The sequence below is a fragment of the Durio zibethinus genome, chromosome 7 (genome assembly GCF_047325235.1).
Source record: "Durio zibethinus cultivar Kanyao isolate XHJ-2024 chromosome 7, ASM4732523v1, whole genome shotgun sequence".
In the NCBI taxonomy this organism is placed as follows: Eukaryota; Viridiplantae; Streptophyta; class Magnoliopsida; order Malvales; family Malvaceae; genus Durio; species Durio zibethinus.
The window spans coordinates 22957721-22980113 of record NC_143168.1 but is presented as its reverse complement, the minus strand read 5'-3'; the positions used below and the strand labels follow the sequence as shown (position 1 = coordinate 22980113).

The following is a 22393-nucleotide window of genomic DNA, read 5'->3' as shown; positions in this document are numbered from 1 at the left end:
TTTTTTTTTATTATTTCCCCTGTAACTTTTCATTTCATTGGTGTGGGTCTCAATTTTATTATCCTTTCAAATTTCATGGGTATTTATCCCTTTGAATGCATTTTTTTCAAGTAACTCATGCCCTCATCTATCTTCCACTTGCATAATTTCTCTCAAAAGTTCCTGCCTTTGGGTTTCACTCTCTTGCATGATTTCTTCCTAAAAAACAGATGTTTGTTTTTATCCTTTTCTTTTACTACTTATTGCTAGAACTAACAAGAAATTTAGCACATATGCAATTTATAGGACAATTCTTTTGCTAATCAATTGAAACATCAAATACAAATTGAAAATGAAGGAGAATTACAGAATCAATTTCTTTTTTCACTGGTCTCTGAATCTGTGTTAAAACAATTAAACATCTATGAAATCAAAAGGGATTGACCGTGTTGCACATTCCCGGATTCTTAACACACCACAGTGGCTGAATTGGCTCAGCCTTGATCCCTCTACTTACCATTCTATACCTCCATTCATTCAACCTATCAGTTGCCTCAGCATACCTCTTTTTCCCTGTCTCATCCCGGTTTCCTGACCATAATGTCTCTGCCATTGCTGAAGTTCTTGGCCAAATCCTTGCATCCACAACTGTAGGATCAGCTTGTTCTGACCACAATGCCACCTCTCCACCTAGCACTAATTTGGCGTCGTCTTCACTCAAACCATAAGTTATGTCATAGTTATAAATAGTTTGCCATGTTTTGAATGGTCCACACCAAGACCCTCCATTTCCAGAGTTACCCGTTGTTTGCTGATCATATTGGCTATCATTGCCAAGAAAATTCCCATGGCCACAATCCAGATAATAGAATTCTGAAGATGATACAATTGCCCGATATCCCGCTTCAACGATCTTTTTGGTGTTGTTTGAGCCATTGTTCCATGTTTGTAAAATGGTATGTTCCCTTGGAAGAAATGAGGGGTCTACTTTAATATTTTCATCTAATAAAACATCCTCCCAATAGACCACAGTACGATTAAGGGATAGAATGTAAGGCAAAGTGGAGTTCACAAAGGTTTCCAGGAGCTGGCTAAGAGTTCCACCGTCGGAAAGGAAAGTTTGAATGGTTGGATCAGCTTTCCAACATCCAGGAACTATCTCATCAGCTCCTCCATGGTAGAATGGTTCAGGGAATAGAATGGCTACATCACGAAGTACGTTCTTGAGAACTTGGTAGGTTTTGGGGTTCAAGGGGTTTAGATGGCCAGTTCCTGGTTCAGATGCAAGCCTGTCATCCAATTGACTTCCAGCTGGCCACCAGAACATGTTTGCACATGCCACTATCTCCGGGTAGGCTTCTGCCCATGATCCCGTATGGCCTGCAATTGCAATCGAAAAATATTTTGATAATCTCATTTCATGTTGTGTCCAGTGTGCAAAGAGAGTGCTTTGTTTCGTAGAATTGGACTTCACTCAACTCTAAAATCATAAAATACAACAAAAAGTTTAGATAAAGATATGTCAATTTATAAACTGATATATAAAAGCATGAAACTATTATTATCAGTTAATATAAAAATGAACAGTCATACCATGCTTTTTGAGAGGAAAAAGTTACTGTTATAACAAGCTCACCCGGTGAATCGATTTCTGGTAGGACCCTGACCCCATGTTCCAAGCCAAACTGAACAATCCTGGCCACATCTGAGGGAAAGTATATCATGTCAGGTCCATAAGATCCCTTGGCAGCAAGCTCAGGCTCCGAAGGCACCATTAGAGGAAAAGAATGTGAATCAGTAATATGCCAGTGGAACACATTAAGCTTGTTAGCAGTCATTGCTTCAATAGTCCTCAATATGTCATCCACCCCATAATAATTCCTTGATGTATCCAACATGACTCCCTTGTGAGCAAACAAGGGAGCATCCCAGACGTACAAGCCTACCGAAACAGCTGAGGGATCACCCCACACCAGCTGGGAAAATGTCTCTAGGCCCCTCATTGCACCCCATGTAGTTGCAGCTGTCAAATAGACGGTGGCACCTACTTCAGAAATGGAGAGGGCGTAGGTTTCATTGACCCCATGTTGGAGGGGGGCGGTGAGATCAATTATATTGATGGTAAGAGTTTGCAAAGGAGGGGATGATGTGGAAATGTTGACAGAAGGGGTGACAAGGGGATTGTGGTGCTCTGTCTGGATAAGGCGGAGGTAGCGGTTAACGGCCGGGATGAGGTATTGGTGGTTGGGGGAACTGATGGTGAAGTTTGGAGAGAGGAATGTGGCAAGTGGTTTTGGCCATAAAAGTAGTCTTGGTTTAGGCCAAACATTGATTGCAGATTGCAAGGATAAGGTTAGAGGTGGAAAAATTAATGTTAGGCAGGCTATGATGACAAATTTTAAGATGGAAGGAAAGAAGACTTGGAACGTTGAACTTTTTCCTTCACAATTTCTCATTTCGGTTGCCTTCTTCTTTATGCTTTGTGGTTGAGACTTTGGACCATTGAAAAAAAGGGACAGAAGTGCTTTAAATGATTCAATGCACTAATTGCTGTCCCAAACAACTTTTATAGTACTATTGCTTCGTTTTCTTCCCATTTGGAATTTTGCATTTGAAATGTCTATCCAAAGACTTTAATTTCCCCATTGTCTTTGTCACTAAGGAATTAAAAAATGTACATTAGAGAGAATTCTATAAACCAACCTTACTCATTGTTCATCCAAGGTTAATTGTGAGCCAGCCTACTACTTTTGAAATCAACGAAAACCAGTTGTAATACTTCAATTTTTTTCTATTCCAGTGAAAAGGGGTAATGGAAGAACATGATTTTTGTCTAATTTTCCTCTGCAAGTGCAAGAAATGAGCCCTTACTTGGCTTTGCTATTACAAAGTGATTTGCTATCAGTTTCGCTTTCCCTATTGACACATTTTTTTTTTTAACTCTTTTGGCACAAAAACAACAATCAAATATATTGTTAAATATTCTTCCTTTAAATCTCTTTTATTCAGTTACTATTTTTAGCTTTCAAAGTAGTATTGATTTACCTTCACATCAAATGTGCAGTAGGTTTCCATAGCTAAAGTCCCCATCACATATACATGCCGGCTTTGCCAATTGTCCATGATTATTGGAATCTCATTGCAGGCTTTGCCATTTTCTTTTATAAACTGAAGTAAATTTTCCCAGGAAAATTTCCAGGAGTCAACTCTATCCTTACCACCAAAGAATCTGCCGTCCTGCAATCAAGGGATATCAGCTTCCTTCTTGAGAACAGATACTGAAATTACTTAGTATTTGTTTCTAGCTTTGCCAATTGGCTACACTTAATATTATGGTACAATGACCTTGTTTTCCGAAGGACAAATAATAATAGTTATATTTAGTATTCACCAAAACAAGAAAATAAAAATGACAGACAAGAATTAATTGTCTGTCCATGACTACAAAAACAAACCTATAAATTCATCTGCGGCCAAAGTTGGGAGCTGAATCAAGGAGAATCTTTGTGCATTAGTTTTTTCCTATGTAATCTTGTTTTGTCTGGTTGTAATACCAGATTTGTACTTTTGCATAGCAGATTCCTGCTTAGTTTTGAACGAATGAAATTGCTCAAAAGTGCAGACTGACCAGGATAACAAATGGAAGCCAACAAAGTGATCCCTTAGTCGGCAACTATCTATTTCAATGAGATGAGAAACAAATTTTGGGGCCATAGCATTTGGCCTTATTTTGGTTAATTATGGCAACGAGAATTTCAGATGATCCAAAGCAATAGGCATAAATCTAAGGTTGGGAAACTATCTTTATACAACAACTAGATTTTTTGGTTTAGACAGCAGACTAAATCTAGACATAATAATTTGTATATTTATATTATATTTATTTCATGTCAAGTAAAATATGAAAATTATTATTACAATCAGTGTGGACATATCAAATATAAAATTTATTTTACAATTTGATCATACTTATATAAAAATTTTGTCAATTTAACACCTAAAAAGTTTCTCATTTTTAAAATTGCCCCTCCTGCATTTTAATATAGAAAAATGGCACGAATTTGGGTTTGGGCTTAAGCAAAAGATTGGGATTGGTCCAGTTCAGTTAGTTGCCCCCGTAGTTGGGCTTCTCTTTCTCAGCCTGAATAAAAGTTGTTGAAATTGGGTTACTTCTTGATCTGTTAAAAAGTTGGGGCAGGCCTTTTTAATTTAAAATTAATAATCATTAAAACCCTAAAAACCTGTAAAAACAAACAATGAGAATCTAGCCCTGTAACTGGAACTGAAACTCAACGCAGTCTCCCTCTTTTCTCTTTATCCTCCTTTGTCTCCACTCATTTGCTCTGTATCCGTCGCAACTCAGCAAAGATTCTTCGTAGGCACAACACCATCTTCCTCAATAAACTCAGGCACTTTCCTTTCCAAAGATTCTTCCATTTTTTTTTTTTTTTGGTTTTCTTTCTGTTTCATTTTCATGAATTTTATTTTGTTTTGGTTTTGAACAGTTTCCATTGGTTTCACGAGATGGCAACAGAGGGAGGCAAGAGCTATGCCAGGAGAGACAAACTCCTGGAAATCGAGTCAAAGGTTAGAGTTTGGTGGGAAGAAAAAGATGTGTTTAAAGCTGAACCTAATGAAAAACCACCTCAACCAGGTGAAAAATTCTTTGGGAACTTTCCTTTTCCTTATATGAATGGTTTTTTACATCTGGGCCATGCCTTTTCGCTTTCGAAACTCGAGTTTGCTGCTGCTTATCATAGATTAAGAGGTGCCAATGTGTTATTGCCTTTTGCTTTTCACTGTACCGGTATGCCAATCAAGGCTTCAGCTGATAAACTTGCTAGGGAAATCAAACAATTTGGTGATCCACCCATTTTTCCTCATGAGGTAGTAGATGAGGAACCTAACCCAACAGAAGAATCTGACCCAAATGAAGATGCCAATGTGGCGCCTGATAAGTTTAAAGGTAAAAAGTCTAAGGCGGCATCTAAATCTAGTGGACAGATGTTTCAGTGGGAAATTATGAGGAGTTTTGGACTTTCAGATGGTGAGATATCAAAGTTTCAGAACCCGTATGAATGGTTGAAGTTCTTTCCGCCATTGGCTGTTCAAGACCTCAAGGCTTTTGGATTAGGTTGTGATTGGAGAAGGTCATTTGTGACCACAGATACGAATCCGTTTTTTGATTCGTTTGTTAAGTGGCAGATGAGGAAGTTGAAATCGATGGGTAAGATTGTTAAAGATATGAGGTATAGTATATATTCTCCATTGGATGGTCAGCCATGTGCTGATCATGATAGGGCAACTGGTGAAGGAGTTCAGCCTCAAGAGTATACTATTATTAAAATGGAAGTGGTGCCACCTTTTCCAGCTAAAATGCGTGTTTTGGAAGGGAAAAAAGTGTTTTTGGCTGCTGCAACATTGAGGCCTGAGACCATGTATGGGCAAACAAACTGCTGGGTTTTGCCTAATGGGAAATACGGAGCCTTTGAAATCAATGAAACTGAGATATTTATTCTGACTGAGAGAGCAGCACTCAACCTTGCTTATCAGAAGCTCTCCCGCGTCCCTGAAAAACCTACTTGCTTGGTTGAACTGACTGGTTATGATCTGATTGGTCTTCCTGTAAAATCTCCTCTCTCATTTAATGAGATCATATATGCTCTTCCAATGATGACAATTCTAACGGACAAAGGTACAGGGATCGTGACCAGTGTTCCTAGCGATGCTCCTGATGACTATATGGCCTTACATGATTTGAAAGCAAAACCCGCTTTTCGGGAAAAGTTTGGGGTGAAGGATGAATGGGTATTGCCATTTGAGATTATACCCATCATTGACATTCCAGAATTTGGAGACAGGGCAGCTGAAAAAGTTTGTGTGGATCTGAAAATCAAAAGTCAGAATGATAAAGAAAAGCTTGCTGAGGCGAAGAGGTTGGTGTACTTGAGAGGTTTTACAGAGGGAACCATGACTGTTGGAGAGTATGCGGGAAGAAGAGTCCAGGAAGCTAAGGCACTGATAAGGACCAAACTGATTGAGACGGGCCAGGCAATAATTTATAGTGAGCCTGAGAAGAAGGTTATGTCAAGGTCTGGTGATGAGTGTGTTGTGGCTCTTACAGATCAATGGTACATCACATATGGGGAACCAGAATGGAAACAACTAGCTGAGGAGTGCTTATCCAACATGAATCTATACTCTGACGAGACACGACATGGCTTTGAACATACTTTAGGATGGCTGAACCAATGGGCTTGCTCACGATCCTTTGGGCTTGGGACTCGCATTCCTTGGGATGCAGAATTCCTTGTTGAGTCATTATCCGACTCAACCATTTACATGGCTTATTACACAGTTGCTCATCTTTTACAAAATGGGGACATGTACGGAAAAAGTGCTGATCTGGTTAAACCTGCCCAGATGACTGATGAGGTCTGGGAATTTCTCTTCTGTGGTGGTCAGTATCCCAAATCTTCTGATATCCCATCCTCTGTTCTTAACAAGATGAAGCAGGAGTTTGAGTACTGGTATCCATTTGATCTTAGAGTTTCTGGAAAAGACCTTATCCAGAACCATTTAACATTTTGCATCTACAATCACACAGCAATCATGTCCAAGGATCACTGGCCTCGTGGATTCAGGTGCAATGGACATATTATGCTTAATTCAGAGAAGATGTCCAAGTCTACTGGAAATTTCAGGACACTGCATCAGGCAATTGAGGAATTCTCTGCTGATGCTACAAGATTCTCTCTGGCTGATGCTGGGGATGGTGTAGATGATGCAAACTTTGTGTTTGAGACTGCCAATGCTGCAATCTTACGGCTTACAAAAGAGATTGCATGGATGGAAGAGATTCTGGCTGCAGAATCGTCTTTGAGGACAGGTCCCCCATCTACCTATGCTGATCGGGTGTTTGAAAATGAGATAAACATTGCTGTCAAAATGACTGAGCAGAATTATAGGGATTACATGTTTCGGGAGGCTCTCAAGACTGGCTTTTATGATCTTCAAGCTGCCAGGGATGAGTATAGGTTCTCTTGTGGCAGTGGGGGCATGAACCATGATCTCGTATGGCGGTTTATGGATGTGCAGACTAGGCTTATCACTCCAATCTGCCCTCACTATGCGGAGTTTGTTTGGAGAGAGCTTTTGAAGAAGGATGGCTTTGTGGTGAAAGTAGGCTGGCCCACAGCAGATTCTCCAGATCTGCAACTCAAGAGTGCCAATAAGTATTTGCAAGATTCCATTGTGTTGATGAGAAAGCTGCTCCAGAAGCAGATTTTGGGATCAAAGAAAGCTAATAAGAAAGGTGCTCCAGTTACATCACTAACTGAGGACAAGTTAAAAGGCCTAATCTTTGTGAATGAGCAATTTGAAGGATGGCAAGCAGAGTGTTTGCAGATTCTCCAAAGCAAGTTCGACAACAAGACCCATACGTTTGCATCAGACGGGGAGCTAATGAACGCATTGCAGGAGAGCACTGTTGGTCAGGCAGCAGACTTTAAACAGATCCAGAAACGTTGTATGCCATTTTTGAGGTTCAAGAAGGATGAGGCTATTAAAATTGGTGCCCAAGTCCTGGATTTGAAGCTGCCCTTTGGAGAGATTCAGGTCCTTAAGGAGAACTTGGACTTGATCAAAAGACAACTTGGTCTTGAAGAGGTAGAAGTCTTGTCGGCCACTGATCCTGATGCTTATGTTCAAGCTGGTCCTCATGCATCCCTGCTAAAGCAGAATCCTCCATCCCCTGGAAATCCGACTGCCATCTTCCTGTCAAGGTGAAGGAACTTTGTCATTTTAGCATGCTATGTTACATCGAGGAAATGTTTTTATGTTGGACTATTTGGTATTAGGCGTTCTAAATTGGTGTTTTCTCTCTGCATCTGTGTTTAATTGGGTGTTGAACAGCGAATGGTCACTTATGCTTAAATGAAAATTGAGTTTATTACTGTATGCAGGTAAAACATTTTATTGCTGTCTTCCAGAAATATTGCATCAAAATGCTGTTGTGACATATGTCTTTGCTAACCTATGTGTTTTTCCTATTTTGTTTTGCTTTTAAAGTCAAAGATTTTTTTTTCTATCAGTTTTGCTTATTCATTCCTATTTGTTTTTTTAAATTCCAACATTATTGACCTGGTTCTTACTGTTAATCGCTCGCAATTGTACGAAAAAACACCAATGGTGTTTCAAAAGCAAGAAAAAGAACAGGTTTCCAGTTCAGTTTACTGAGTGATCAGTGCTTGCATTGTCGCAATCCGGTTTCTAATGATGATGTTTTAGGAATCGTTTTCTATTGGTCATCCAAATAAAACATTAATAAAAAAAATTGAGTAAAAAAATTCTTGTTTTGTTACCATTTGAATTTAACATGGTAGTGCATGGAAAACATAGCTTAAGACAAATGATTTTTACTTAAACATTCCTACCACTACAAAAGGTTTTATAAGAATTTCATTTTTTTTTATAGAAGAATTAAAAGAATTCTATTGTATTGTCATTACTCTTTCAATCTCATTTTTTTTTCAAAATCATATATTTTTTAAAAACCTAAAATTCTTAATTTTTTTATATTCCAAAACTTTTTTTTTCATAAATTTTTATTTTTTGGTATTAAAAACTAGGAATTATATATTTTACAAAAAATTAAAGTTAAGAATGCATGTTAAATCTCTCTTTTTTTTAATTCCAAAAAACAAATAAGAACATAAAATATGAAACGGAAGGAGTATCAAATATGAAAAAATAAGGTTGTTAAATGAAAAAAAAATGCACTTTCAATTGTTATATTGATTAAAAAAGTGTTTATTGAACGAGTAAGTACAAGCGTATAACCCTACTACTTTAGGTAATTGCAAAAATATTCTTCAATATAATGAAATTAGACATTCACCCCACAGGAACGTATTTGACATGTAAAAGAAAATCTTTCAGTTCTAGAAAAAGAAAAAATAATGGACCGTTAAAACTTCCTCTTTTCTTGCCTTAATTATCGGATCCTTTGGTTTACCATTTTTCACTTCAAATGCGTCCCCGTAAACTATTCCAATTTCCCACATTTTCGTGGAAAACTAATCACCATTTTCTCATCCTTTTCCATTTTGTGTCACGGAACAATGCTTGTTTTTCTTACCTTTTACTGAAAAACAGAGTCTTCTCTTTGATCAACCTGGTAAGTTTTAAGTTCAACTCTTAAGTTTTTTGTATTTGTTTCTTTTAATATGGATTGATTTATCTTTCTTTTTCTTTTTGCTTTCAATTTGTTTATTGCAGTCAATATGAATAGGAGGAAGTTAGCATACGAGAGACATCAGACCACGGCGGACTCGGAGACGCCAGGGACGCCGGCATCACCACTGACATCATCGTCGCCGATACACCGCCACGGACGGTCGGGATCAAGCTACGCAAGCATGGGGAACATGAAGAAAGCGCAAACGAAAGCGGCGGCGCAAAGGCTGGCGGCCGTTATGGCACACCAGCAAAGCGTGGAGGGTGATGATGATGATGATGATGACCAGCTTGATTATAATAACATTAATGGCACGGGAGGCATTGGACTCGCTGGTGGAAGAGCAACTCGTGCTCGTTCTCCTATGGTAATTTAATGTTACGTGATCTCAGGAGTAGGGTGTCGGATACAATTATGTGTTCGAAACATGATGGTTTTGACAATTTTTACATTAATTTTGAGATTAAAGTTTCATATCAGTATGAATAATGAACTGTTTAAGAAGTGAAACAATGGATTAAAATATCTTTATATGTTTTCTTTAAACTTACCCCATTATCAGTTCTGTCATAGGCACTTTTCTTTAATGGGCATTTTCAACACTATTTTGCTATGCAAGAGCTTGGCATTGGAAATAAATAATTCTTACTTCTTACCAGCTGGGTTTAACTTTGTAAAATCCAGAACAAAAACATGGCTCAAAGGCGAGTTCCGCAGGCAATGACACAGCAACTAGCTGATGAGGACAATGATGAGGATGACATTTTAGTGACTGGCACGCCAAGTATAGGGCTTGGTGGTGGAAGAGCAATGCAGTCACGCTCTCCTATGGTAATTATATCGAATTATCTAATACTAGGAATTTGGTTTAGGTTGACCTATGCTATGTTAGTTAAGTGAGAGGTAAGAGAAAAAAGAGTGAGTTGAATTAGGCAAGTTAAAAGACACTTTCCTTAGCTATGATCATGACTCAATCAAGTATTAAATTCTCTTATGCTGCTCTAAACTCTAAATTTGTTCATGGTTGCATGTGGTAGAGTTATGACTTATGACATTGCAAGTCAATTTATTCTTACTTGGACTTGCATTGTAAAATCCAGCACAAAAACATGCCTCAAAGGCGAGCTCCAGTAGTGATGACACAACAACCAGCTGATGAGGATGGACTTTTAGTCAGTGGCACAGCTAGCATAGGTCTCGCTGGTGGAAGGGGAATGCGGTCACAGTCTCCTGCAGTAATTATCTAACACAAATTTGGTTTTAGCTATACCAGCTGCATGTGTGTCAAAGTGAGACGCACAAACTTGTAGTTCAATAAATTCCATTTGACAAGTTAAAATAACACTTCTCTATAAAAGATTTTTTTGACCACTATTAACTGTATTATGAATTTGTCATGCATTGTAATGTATTTCAAACTCTCTTATGCTGCTCTAAAGCTTGTTCATGTTAGCATGCTAGCTGGTTTTACATTGCAAATAAATATGTTCTTACTGCAACTTATCTTGTAAAACCCAGAACAAAAACATAGCTCAAAGGCGAGCACCACAACAACCATCTGATGAGGACAATGATGATGATGACCTTTTAGTGACTGGTACCTCAAGCATAGGGCTCGCAGGTGGAAGGGCTATGCAGTCACGCTCTCCTGCGGTAATTATATGATTATCTGATTTAGATAGACATGTTTGTCTAGTGAGCCTCAGGGAAAGAAAATGAATGCAATTAGACAAGTTAAATTCTTAGTTTGAGCTACATTTATAACAAATTTTAAATTCTCTGGACATATGATAGGTTTTGTCTAAAATTGCTCAAGTTGTTTAAGTTTCAGACTTAAAATTTTAAATTTATCTTTTTGTCATTTTAACTTTTGGAGCTATGAAAGTACTGTGTTTTTATAAGCTTGGCTTGAGCTGTCTCTGATAAATGTAACATTTTGTCAACACGGTATGAAATGGAACGTGAGAGTGTGAACAAGGTAAGTCATAAGCTAATAATTGAGTGACCTGTTCATGCATGCTTGAGCACTGGAAATCAGTAATTGACTGATTTAGTCTTTAAGGACTCGGAATATTCCTTAATGCATTATTACTTATTAAAAAGAGAAGTGTATTATTCAGTTGACTAGTTGTTTGGTAACCATATGGGTCTTGCGTGCAAAATTACTTATTTGATTTTCTTATCAGTACAAATTTGGTGATTTGAACATATTGTTGTTTATAATTGGGTTGCTGCTTGAAATGTGTTTAGGGAAGAAAGTTTAATATTAAGTTGCAAAGGAATTTGTTGAATAAGATAATTCATAGATGTCTAATCGTTAGTTTGTAACTTCTGTGACTTACACATTACATGCAAAAGCCTGATGCTACCAACAAATATGTTCTCGGTGGCCTTGCACTGTATAATTTTGCAGACTAAAAACATAACTCAGAAGCGGCTGCCACAAGTTACTACACGGAAAGCATCTGATAAGGGCGATGATGAGGATGATCTTTTAGTTAGTGGCAGAGCAAGCATTGGTATTGCTCGTGGTAGGGCAATGCAGTCACGCCCTTCTATGGTAATTATGTGATTTCCTATTATGAATTTGTTTTAGCTAATTTCTTGCTTGTCATGCTAATGTGAGAGAAGAAGCATGAGCTTGAGCAGACAAGTTATGATGTGAGTTTAAGGAAAAGATTTACGGTTAATGCTGGAGTTTTATGCTACTGAGAAATGCATTCTTATATGGACTTCCATTTGTAAACACAGGCCAAAACTATGGCTCAAAGGCCTGTGCAACAAGTAGCACAGCAACCAGGTGATGAGGACAATGATGTGGATGACCTTGCAAATAATAATAGTTCAGCGAGTGGCACGGCAACCATTGGACTTGCTTGTGGAAAAGCAATACGTTCATCTTCTCCCTCGGTAATTTGTCTGTTAACTGAGTATGCTCAGTTATCTAAATTTTTTGTTTGTTTAATGCTTATATTACTTACGAATGTAATTCTTACTTGTAACTTTAAATTTGCTATTAGTCAGTTCATATCAATCAGGATCAACCACCATCTACACATTCCACACCAGGCAGTCAAACCTCTCTATCTGTCAACAATATGGAGCAACCATTATCATCTTATTCAAGTGGCCAACCATCTCACTCTATCAGCTCTGTGGAGCAACCCATGTCTCCTTATTCTATTTCAGGCGGACAACCATCTCTGCAGAGTTCTGCAGAACAGCCAACTGCTGGCCGGTTATCTCCATTAACCAGATCCATAGAGCAACCTTTATCTGCTCGTTCCACAGCATCAGGTCGCCAACATTTAGGAGTCAAGGCGGTTCCTGTGATACCTCATACAGTGCCTATGCCACTGAAGCCAACCTCATCTGTTAGTTCAACAGAGGCTTCAACTGATAATCGGAGAGATAAACGGTATATTATAGCTCTAAGCTGGTGTGATTTCAGTTTGAAGGATGAAGTTATCATCCATATCGTAATCCCCTCCAACTTTTTTCTTTCGTCACCCTTATTTTTTTTTGTTAGTTTTATACATATAATGTGAATTTTCCCTTTTAACTTGGTCTTTGAAGTTTTAGATATATTAGAAAGAGAATGAGGAAATCTGCCATCAAATGGAGCAACTTCTCTGATTCGTGATTTAGAAGCGATTGAGTGTCATAATTTTAAACAACATTAAGAACATTCTTATATAACATAGTCACAAGATAATAGATATATATGAGTAATTCCGGTCCTTATGTTTTCATCTCTACAGTAAGAAAGGCTTTGTTGCTGCTCTTCCAGTATTCAAGAATGCATAATGCCCTCCCCTGGAAGTATTTAAGCCCATCACCATCATGCGTTTTTCTCAATTAATAATGTTAAGGTCTCAAGATCCTGGGATCATGTAAAATGCCCATTGCACTGGTTTAGGTTCTTTCTTTGTTTCATCTATAGTGCTCTAAAATTTATAGTGTAAGCAGATTGTCTTCAGATTTTGGGAGTATGAGCAGCTTGAAAGATAGGGAAAGACAGCAGTCTACTTCTGCTTTACAAGATGAGGTACAGTCACGTTAAGCTAAATATGTGTTTCCTTCTAGCATATATTAGTTGCAATTTTATTTTTTTCTTTTTTGTTCTAAGGAATTATTTGAAAGCAGGTGTATAGGTCATCATATCTTCTTTTTCAAAAACCTAATTAATTTGTTCAAGTCTGAACACTTCAAATTTCAGTCTATGTGATCAAACACATGAAGAAGCTTAGGAAAATGTTTATTTTTATCTTCCAGTAATGTGGTGTGAATTTCATGGCAGCTTGATATGCTACAGGATGAAAATGAAAGTTTAATTGAAAAGGTGATTCCAGCAACTTTTTTCTTCTTTGTTATGTAACTTGTTCTATTGTTGTATCTAGTAAAGTTGTATGAAAAGTTTTATTTGGAAAATGATATTGTATTCATGCATATCAATTTGGCTCTCCATCATCTTCAAGCACTGAGCCAATATCCTAAATTGTTGCAACAGTTATCTTCAAATGAATGGGCATAATCTATCTGAATACTGGCATTTGGATATAACTTTTGCAACACCATTTTCTCCCAAAAACTCTGATGTAATTAGGTTAGCCAACTAAGTGCTTTGGCCTACGGAAAATGTTAATAATAGTCATATACTGTTATTTTTGGTGCTCCATCATGATATTTGCCTTCCCAGCTTCAACTTGCAGAGGAGAGGTGTGAGGAAGCAGAAGCAAGAGCTCAGCAGCTTGAGAAACAGGTGAACTTTTCTCAGTTTAAAGAAAACTAAACAAGAGAAATGTAAATGAACTTTATACCGCTCCAGCAAGCAAAATTATGTATTTGTTTACTTGATTCATAACATGTTCAATATAGATTGCTAATCTTGGAGAAGGTGTAACTTTAGAAGCACGTCTTTTAAGCAGGCAAGTTTTATGGCTTACAAGAATTTAATGTTATATTGTGATTTATTTTTCCTTTTTCTTATGCGCTATTTGTCTTCCTCTTCAGAAAGGAGGCAGCCCTGCAGGAAAGGGAGGTTTGTACTTCTAAAGAGTGCCACTCTTTTCTTGTCTCAAACTAATCTGCATGTGTTATCAGTCTCATTATGCATGGAAAATTACATAATACTCGATAACTATGAGCCTTAAAAGACATTCTTTTGTCTTGTAAGTGTGTGTTTACTGAGTTTATTTATGCTTATTTCTGCATCTTTTTATGCATCTCTCTTTGTGAGATGGTACTGCTTTCATGCATAGATAGGTTTATTATATACACCTGAAGCAGGCATGTGCATGAAATTTTTAGCATAAATTTTAAAATGAGAATCTGATATGTAAAAATAAATGCCGACTCAACAGTCAATAGACACTAAGCACAGAAGTTGGTGTTTGCTTTAGATCTGTAGGAAGGATTGCCAGAGGTCATGCTTTATTCATTCTTAACACCTTCAACAGTTTCATTGCTTTTGTAGATCTATCTAGTCCTGCTTTGTTGCTTATAACTGACTTCTTTTTGCAAAAATCATTGTGCTACTTTAATTCTTTTACTTTTACATTTTAGTCTGGACATGGTTTATGAACTGCAGCTGAGTAGCATATGACATTGTTCTTCTTGCAGGCTGCTTTAAGAGCTGCAACGCAAACTCATGGTGGTATACCCGAACAGATTGCTTCTCTTCGGACAGAGGCTGAGGTATTTTGAAATTTTATGTTGTATGCTCTGGCTTTTTTTTTAAATTTTACCATTCTTAAAAAGGGGGAAATGTTCTTGCTTAACTTAATTTTCTCTGTTCTATAATTACGAGCTAGATTGCCAGAGATGAAGCAACATCTGCCTTAGATAAGCTCCATGAAGCGGAGTGTGAAATCAAATCTCTGCAAACAGTAACTCAAAGGATGATGCTGACTGAGGAAGAGATGGTTGACTTTATTTCTAATCTTGCAGAAATCATTTTGTCAGTTTACTCCTTTATGTCATAGTTACGTAATCTGCAGTTTTCATCTTAGGAAGAGGTTGTTTTAAAGAGATGCTGGCTTGCTCGTTATTGGAGTTTATGTGTGGAACATGGTAAAGTGTTGATATTTAAATACGTGAAATTCCTGATTGTTTTTGAGTTGATGCTGCTGTATTGGATAAACAGTTGCCTCTATAATCACCATAAAAGTTAAAGCACTGCGTTCCAATATAAATGGTTAGGTGATCCTGAGAGTAATTAAAGTTGCAACTGCAGTCAGTTTCTTTAATGTGCAAACCCATAATTCTGTCTTTGTACATTTTGTATGAAGCTGCTTAGATTTCTCAAGGACATGACCTTTTGCAGGTATTCAGGCAGAGATAGCTGGGGCAAAACATGAATATTGGTCATCATTTGCTCCTCTTCCCGTTGAAATAGTATTAGCTGCTGGGCAAAGAGCCAAAGAGGAGGAATCTTCATGTAAGATTTCATTTGATATGCATGCTTTAATTCATCCACTTCCCCATATATTCCATCTGACCTTTGATAGGATTGGAAAATGAATATTTCGATGATCTTTTCCATTTGTTTTTATGCTTCTTAGAGTCTCAAATTCTCTCTCTCTCTCTCTCTCTCTCTCTCTTAGTGGAGAGAAAACTAAATGTCTCAGTTTTGCTTAATCCTTTGTTGTCTTATCTCCATATTGAACAGCGAACAATGATTTAGAAGAAAGAGAAAAGGTCCTGCAAGACTTTGGTGCACTATCTGGAGAGAGAAATGTTGAAAGCATGCTTTTAGTTGAGAAAGGTCTAAGGGAACTGGCTTTATTTAAGGTTTCTGCCGTATCCTTGTGTTTGCAGTTGTGATATCATCTTTCTTCTCACTTATCATCATTATCATAGAGTTATGATGTAATAGCACATGCTATCTTCCTTCTTATGCACTTTCTTATTATTATTTTTTATCAATTTAATGATAATATCACATGACATGGTCAGTTTGCTTGCAGTCTTAAAGAATATTTTCCCCTGTATTTGGTGGTTCTTTTAAATAATTTATCTTTTCTGAAGGTAGAGGATGCAGTTGCATTTGCAATGGCTAAAAATCGACGCCAGAATTTGCTAAAAACTGGTATTATTTTTCTTTCCTTTTCGAACAACATGACATCTATTAATAAAGGGAGAATCTGCCATTCTATTGGCATGTAATAACATCTTTAGAATTGATATTTCATTGTCAATGCAAAGTTGTGCATGAGTGGCATGCTTTAAAATGCAGAAGATGTGTCGGTTGCTTGACAATTTTTTCCTTTTTACTGTTATCATGTTTGCAGATGAGGTGAAACTACCAACTGAGGGTCAATTTGAGGCATTTGGTAAGTTAATCTCAATTCCTAGTACTGATTAATATAAACCTTTTTTCGTCTTAAGCTCAGTAATGTGCTTGCTTAAGTGAATGGAAGTGTTTGTTATGCATCTATCCCTGTATTCTGTTTACTCCCGTTTATGGTAATTGGGTTTTGGATCTAATAACTATTCCTAAACCAAGCAAAAACAAAAGCACTGAAATAAAGGAAATTTTCTTTCAGAATTGAGCCAAGAGGAGTCTGAAGATGTTCGTTTTAAGCAGGTATGATGTTTCCTTTATACTAACTTCTTTTGCTAAGAAAAATTATAATGTTGTTAAGGCTCGAAGCTAATTATTTTTTTCTCTTGGCTCTCATGTTCAAGTTTATCTTCATTGCAAGCATTTTAAAAGCGATTAGTCACAAGAAATCTTCAGCTAGTCTTCTCCCTAGGAGTATGGTCTTGGATAAAGTACTTCACACTCTTATGATTTAGGGAAAGTAATAACATTGTGAGAAAACAAGTCTCTTTTTATATTTTAAAAATGTAGAATAACTTTGGTGTTGATGGATCTTGTACATATAGCATGAGGCAGACTTGAAGGTTGTGAAATTTCAAAGGCATGGTGAGGCACTTGAAGTTCTACATCTACCAGTAGTCTGCTTGATCAAGTTTTGTGTTTTGACTAGACCTTTGCGTTAGATTACTGGTGATAGAGCATTTTGGCCGTTGATTTATCCAATGGGGAAGTTTGTTCTGCAACTGGCAGTATTTTTTTCTCATGCCCACTTTCAGGCTTGAAAAGGTTTGGCATCGAAAAACGGCATTGATAAAAGATTAGTACAGATTGGGCAGCTTGAATCTGTTGCTATCTATAAGTTGAATTGTTTCAATTTTACTGTTCAAAGAAAGAAAACATGTGTTATATAGGTTATATACATCTAGATACCTACTTATATGGTTCTGAAAAAAGAAAACAAAATCAAGTGGATTTTTAACTTGTGGGAAATGCATTAAGAGCCGACAAATTTCATGAAATCGTTGGTGTGGTGAAAACTAATTTGAATGTGACATTTTTTTTCCTAGCAAGCATCAAGAATCTTCATTGAGCTATTTCTTATTGCTTATGCTTGTGCAGTCTTGGCTAATTTATTTCTGGAGGAGGGCAATGAACCATGGAGTGGAACCTGACATTGCAGAAGAACGTTTACAGTCATGGATCAACCGCAGCTCACGTCTCTCCACTTCACAGGATGCAGTTGATGGTACTTGCTCTCTGTTCATCTTCCTTTCTTCCTATGCATAGCATGTTATGGAAACTTTGACAAGTGGGAATATTTCTCCCTTCATCATGGTGGCTCTTAGTGAAGCTCATTTGGTGAAAAAACACAGAAACCTTTCAGATCTCGCATAAAAATATGCCCTAATAGAATCATCCTTTTTTTTTTTTTAATCCTATCAACTTCCCCTGGAGGGACCGGTAGCGAGGACCTACATCTTGCTCTTTGCTGATGATATTCACCATGTTTTGCTTGCTGAGTTTCTGTTTTCATGGAAACTAGACAAAAACATAAGAAATAAACACCTTATCTGCTAACTTTAGATCAATTCCAATTGACAATGCTTAAAATCTATTGTTCTTTCTGCTGTGTGACAGTTGAGCGTGGCCTTATGGAGCTGAGGAAGTTAGGCCTTGAGTCCCAATTATGGAGGACATCAAGGCAAGGATTGGAGCTTGGTTCCACCACCAGGCTGCATATTGAGACAAATTTCTGACACAAAAGTTTCGTAACTATTGCTGGAAATTTTTCTTTCATTCATTACATGGCCAGAACCTTTCTTTGAGGAGGCATCGTCTATAGTGATATATTGAGAGTTACTGCAAAAAATTTTGTAATATTTGCACTCTTGAAAATGTAAGACTCAGAAAGAAGATTCTTCATTTGTCTTTATTTATTGTTTTTTTTCTCTGGCTATAAATTTCATTGGGAGATAATTACGTTATTGGGAGAAAGTTTCGAAAGTTATAAAAATATTTTTTAAAAAATAATGAAATTATTGGAAGAAATTTTATATATTTTAAAAATAGAGATGTTTGAAAACAATTGTTAAGATTTTTTTAAAGTTTTTCTTAAAAATATTAACCATTTATTATTTGAAAAAGAAAATAAAAAAACCATTGAAATTATACTAACCATTTTGTAATAAATGGCCGTTCAAAAGATTAAAAAATTTAATATAAAAATATAAAACTTTTAGGTTAAATAGAAAAGCAAATGGAGGAATTTGATTTGATAGTTGAACAAGTCATCAGTAAAAGATTTTTTATTTTCATAGCGCAATTACCATTATACCCTCAAATGGGTAGGTGGACGTAAAATCTAGAAGTCTGCCTCGCCGATTCCTACCGTTTTCGATATTAAATTCCCAAACAACACTCATTTCTCACTCTCGTCTTTTGTTGTTTTCCTTTTATGTACTGTGAACTGTAAAGGGGTGCGCTGAGGTTATCTTCATTTTACTTTACAATTCCCATTCAATTTTTAAGGGCTTTAAAAGTTCTGATCTGATTCATTTCTCTGTATCTATAGCTTGATTTTGCTTGTTCTTCGGCTTTTATTTAAGATCTGCGCCAGAATTCTTTTTTTTTTTTAACTAGATTTTGCTGGCTTGCTGGATTCTTTTCATTATTTTTATTGTGTAAGATAAGCTTGATTTTGATGGCTATGAATCCTTTTTTATGATTGAAGAAAGTTAAAAAAAAAATGGTAATTTAAAAAAAGAGTATATATTGAAGACGATTCTGTGCTGAATAAGGTCGCTGAATTTTCTTTTTTTTTTTTCCTAAAATTATAGATTTTCTTTTCAATTTTGTTTGCTGTTATATGATTTAAAGATAGTGCATGAACATAATCCCTTTTTAGTTGGGAGAAATTATCATATTTGGTGAAGATTTAGCTTTTGTAATTTTATTTTAGATAACTCCTTGAATTTCTCTAGTGGTTGGTTGAGTGTAGGGCACTGTTAGTGAGATTTTTAGATGTATGTTTTATATATATTTGACAATTTTAACGAGTTTATATTTGGTGCGCAATTAATCTCTAATTTGTAGCATTTATTAGTAAGGGTTTAAATTTATTGATGATGTGGTGAAATGGGAACTAACTTTTGAATTTATATAACCTATCAGAATTATTTTTTGAGCCTTTTTTCTTCGTCATTAATGTGCTATCAAAGATGTTTTTCATATAGGGAAAATTATTTTCTGGCATATCTAACATTGTGTAGTATAGATCACATCGAAAAATGGTGAAGGCCGTTGCCGTCCTTAGCAGCAGTGAAGGTGTCAGTGGAACCGTATTCTTCACCCAAGAGGGAGATGGTAAATTACAACTCTGATAAGACCTCTTAGTTTCTGTGTTTCTTGTCAAAGTTATCTAATCTTATCTGCCCATTTTAGGTCCAACTACTGTGACTGGGAACCTTTCTGGTCTTAAGCCTGGACTCCATGGCTTCCATGTTCATGCCCTGGGGGACACGACAAATGGTTGCATGTCAACAGGTTAAAAGCTTGAAAGTTGGATTCTTTTTTTCCTTTTTGTTTTGAGTGGAAGGAAAAAAGAAAATTAATGACAGGAAGTTGGCTTATTTTATATCTTTCATCTTCTGAATTTTTTTTTTTTTTGGGGGGCGGGGGGGTGTTTGACCTTGTGATTAATCTGTTTGCAGGACCCCACTTTAATCCTGTTGGCAAAGAGCATGGTGCCCCAGATGATGAGAATCGCCATGCTGGTGATCTAGGAAATGTCACTGTCGGTGATGATGGTATGGATATTTTCTTTCTGTCAATGACCATAAGCTTTTAGAACATTACTAGCAGTTTGAAAATTCTTTATATTTGTTTTCTTTTCTTTGTCTTGTTTCAACTTTTTCGGTTATATGTTCTTGGTGTTCATATTTCTTGTAATGTTGACACTGTTAATTTTATTTGAGTGCTTCAGGCTGTGTGAGTTTCTCTATCATTGACAAACAGGTTTTTGTTCAACTCCTTTTTCCTCTTTGCTTAGATTTGATTTCTTCTCTTATGCTAGTGGTCTTACCTGTGATCAACTTAAGCTCATTTCTGAAAGCTGTTGTTCTATACTTTGGTAGATTCCTCTCACTGGGCCACACTCAATTATTGGAAGAGCTGTTGTTGTCCATGCGGATCCTGATGATCTTGGCAAGGGTAATATAATAGTTCAAAATTTTGAGTCTGTTTTAGTTGTTTACTTCTTTTATAGTCTTGCATATGCTAGGGATGCTAGTTAATAAGTGGTGAACTTTCTGAAATAGTCTCCCTCCCCATGATCTTTTCTTCCTGGCTAGAAGGAAAATTAAATTAGAAATACTAATATACCCTTATGCTGATACTTGTCTTTGGAGATTAGCCTAGTCATTGATGTTAGTGAGTTAATTAGATGCTTGTCCTAAAGCTTACATAAGTATCCACCGAGAACCATGAAATGGATTTGGATATTAGGGGCATTGTCAAGTTTATTCTCTATTCAAATTGATCTTTTACTGGTTACTCCATTTTAGTTGCTAATTTATGTATCCAGCAGTATAGACATTTTATGCCACTGCTATTGATTTTTGCAGGGGGGCATGAGCTTAGCAAGACCACTGGAAATGCTGGTGGCAGAGTAGCTTGTGGTAAGTTACATATCTTGATCACATTTGAAGAAACTTTCTTTATTATTTGACATCCATCATTGTGTTGAGATTGTGCATGTCAAATCGTGATTATTTTCTATGTTTTATAGAGACAGTTCTATGAATTATCTCATCAATAATTTTCTTTTTCTCCTCTTAATTGCCTGATCTATTATTGTTTATTATTATTATTGTTGTTACTTTTGTAGGTATTATTGGTCTGCAAGGCTGAAATCTCAATGACCAGAATAATTCATGCGTTTGGAGATGCAATGGCCTTGAGAGTAAACTCTTTATGTGAACTACAAACTTTTTGAATAAAAGTAAAAAAGAATCTTGTGTACTTTTGTTGTTGTGTTTGTTTTGAGACTTAAAAGAGTGCTCTCTTAATGGCGGGTTTTGAAATTTAACGTAGTAGCTTCTTTTGCTGAGATCCCATACTTTGTTTTTTGTCCTTCTGGAAAATTGCCTCAAAGCCATTTTTACGTAATAGGTTGATTTTGCATGAAGCTATCTTTATAATCTAAAGCCTGACCTGACACTGAAGAAAAAGCATGCGTGTTTACGCCTCTACTGTGGTGATGTTCTTGAGATTAGTTCAACTTTTCAAGTTTTTCTTTGGTACGTAATTGTGAATATATGTCTGGTCAACGACTTTATATCACCCTGGGGCGATGATTTTGAACTTTGAAATTATTTAAGGCTGTTTCATTACCAATGGAATTTCCATAAATCAGACAGGACCATGGCAATATTCCATGAAAGGGAGAGTTTGGAGTGTCTAAGGATGAACTGCAGTTATTGTTATATTGTTATATATCTTCTAATAAACGTAATAAGCATTTTATTTTTAAGAGTTATGTTTCTTGCTATAAGCACAAGTTCAAAGACGTTGGAACCCACCTCTAATAGATTTTACTATCAATTAAAAGTTAGCGTGGATGGAAATTGGAAGGAGAATACTTGTTGGTCTTGAACGGCTAGCTTTGTTCGGTACTCAATATCTGCTTGTCTAGGAGGGTCTGTGCATGGAGTCGGATGGAATGATATTCTCATAATAACTTGAAACTTGAACTTTAGGGAATACTTATATATACACGTTGTCTTAAGTTATACAGCGATATTCTGTACTTTTAGAATCTGATTCGGGAGTGGTAGTGCTGAAACTTTAATTCA

General features: G+C 36.6%; 4 protein-coding genes across 7 annotated transcripts; 3 read left to right on the top strand and 1 right to left on the bottom strand.

Moving 5' to 3' along the window:
* Window positions 1-244: 244 nt before the first annotated feature.
* LOC111277060 (beta-hexosaminidase 2-like) lies at window positions 245-2492 on the bottom strand. The gene is made up of 2 exons (XM_022863201.2): window positions 1616-2492; window positions 245-1359 (listed from the first exon to the last, which is right to left on the bottom strand). Exons 1-2 carry the CDS (start codon window positions 2433-2435, stop codon window positions 410-412), a joined length of 1770 nt encoding a protein of 589 aa, XP_022718936.2. The 5' UTR covers window positions 2436-2492; the 3' UTR covers window positions 245-409.
* A 1730-nt stretch (window positions 2493-4222) lies between these two features.
* Window positions 4223-7938, top strand: LOC111277057 (leucine--tRNA ligase, cytoplasmic-like). The gene is made up of 2 exons (XM_022863197.2): window positions 4223-4388; window positions 4485-7938. Exon 2 carries the CDS (start codon window positions 4504-4506, stop codon window positions 7765-7767), a length of 3264 nt encoding a protein of 1087 aa, XP_022718932.2. The 5' UTR covers window positions 4223-4388; window positions 4485-4503; the 3' UTR covers window positions 7768-7938.
* A 1041-nt stretch (window positions 7939-8979) lies between these two features.
* Window positions 8980-18474, top strand: LOC111277065 (fas-binding factor-like protein). Of its 3 annotated transcripts, none has more exons than XM_089763930.1 (23): window positions 8980-9157; window positions 9259-9584; window positions 9902-10048; window positions 10318-10452; window positions 10736-10870; window positions 11631-11777; window positions 11969-12127; window positions 12238-12635; window positions 13187-13265; window positions 13518-13559; window positions 13917-13979; window positions 14096-14145; window positions 14231-14258; window positions 14840-14914; window positions 15031-15141; window positions 15229-15289; window positions 15543-15656; window positions 15888-16009; window positions 16247-16307; window positions 16510-16551; window positions 16765-16805; window positions 17661-17787; window positions 18180-18474. In XM_089763930.1, the coding sequence occupies exons 2-23, from the start codon at window positions 9264-9266 to the stop codon at window positions 18296-18298; spliced, it is 2577 nt and encodes an 858-aa protein (XP_089620056.1). In that variant the 5' UTR covers window positions 8980-9157; window positions 9259-9263; the 3' UTR covers window positions 18299-18474. The 3 variants fall into 3 exon arrangements, 1 of the variants encoding a protein (XP_089620056.1); XR_016343641.1 differs by having other exon boundaries at window positions 8989-9157; window positions 16251-16307; XR_016343642.1 differs by lacking the exon at window positions 18180-18474 and having other exon boundaries at window positions 8989-9157; window positions 15888-15983; window positions 17661-17715.
* A 495-nt stretch (window positions 18475-18969) lies between these two features.
* LOC111277823 (superoxide dismutase [Cu-Zn] 2) lies at window positions 18970-21648 on the top strand. 2 transcript variants are annotated; one of them, XM_022864239.2, is made up of 8 exons: window positions 18970-19018; window positions 19816-19904; window positions 19983-20084; window positions 20252-20347; window positions 20524-20555; window positions 20675-20750; window positions 21164-21217; window positions 21427-21648. In XM_022864239.2, the coding sequence occupies exons 2-8, from the start codon at window positions 19829-19831 to the stop codon at window positions 21447-21449; spliced, it is 459 nt and encodes a 152-aa protein (XP_022719974.2). In that variant the 5' UTR covers window positions 18970-19018; window positions 19816-19828; the 3' UTR covers window positions 21450-21648. The 2 variants fall into 2 exon arrangements, with proteins under 2 accessions (XP_022719974.2, XP_022719973.2); XM_022864238.2 differs by having other exon boundaries at window positions 18970-19028.
* The last annotated feature ends 745 nt before the right edge of the window (window positions 21649-22393 follow it).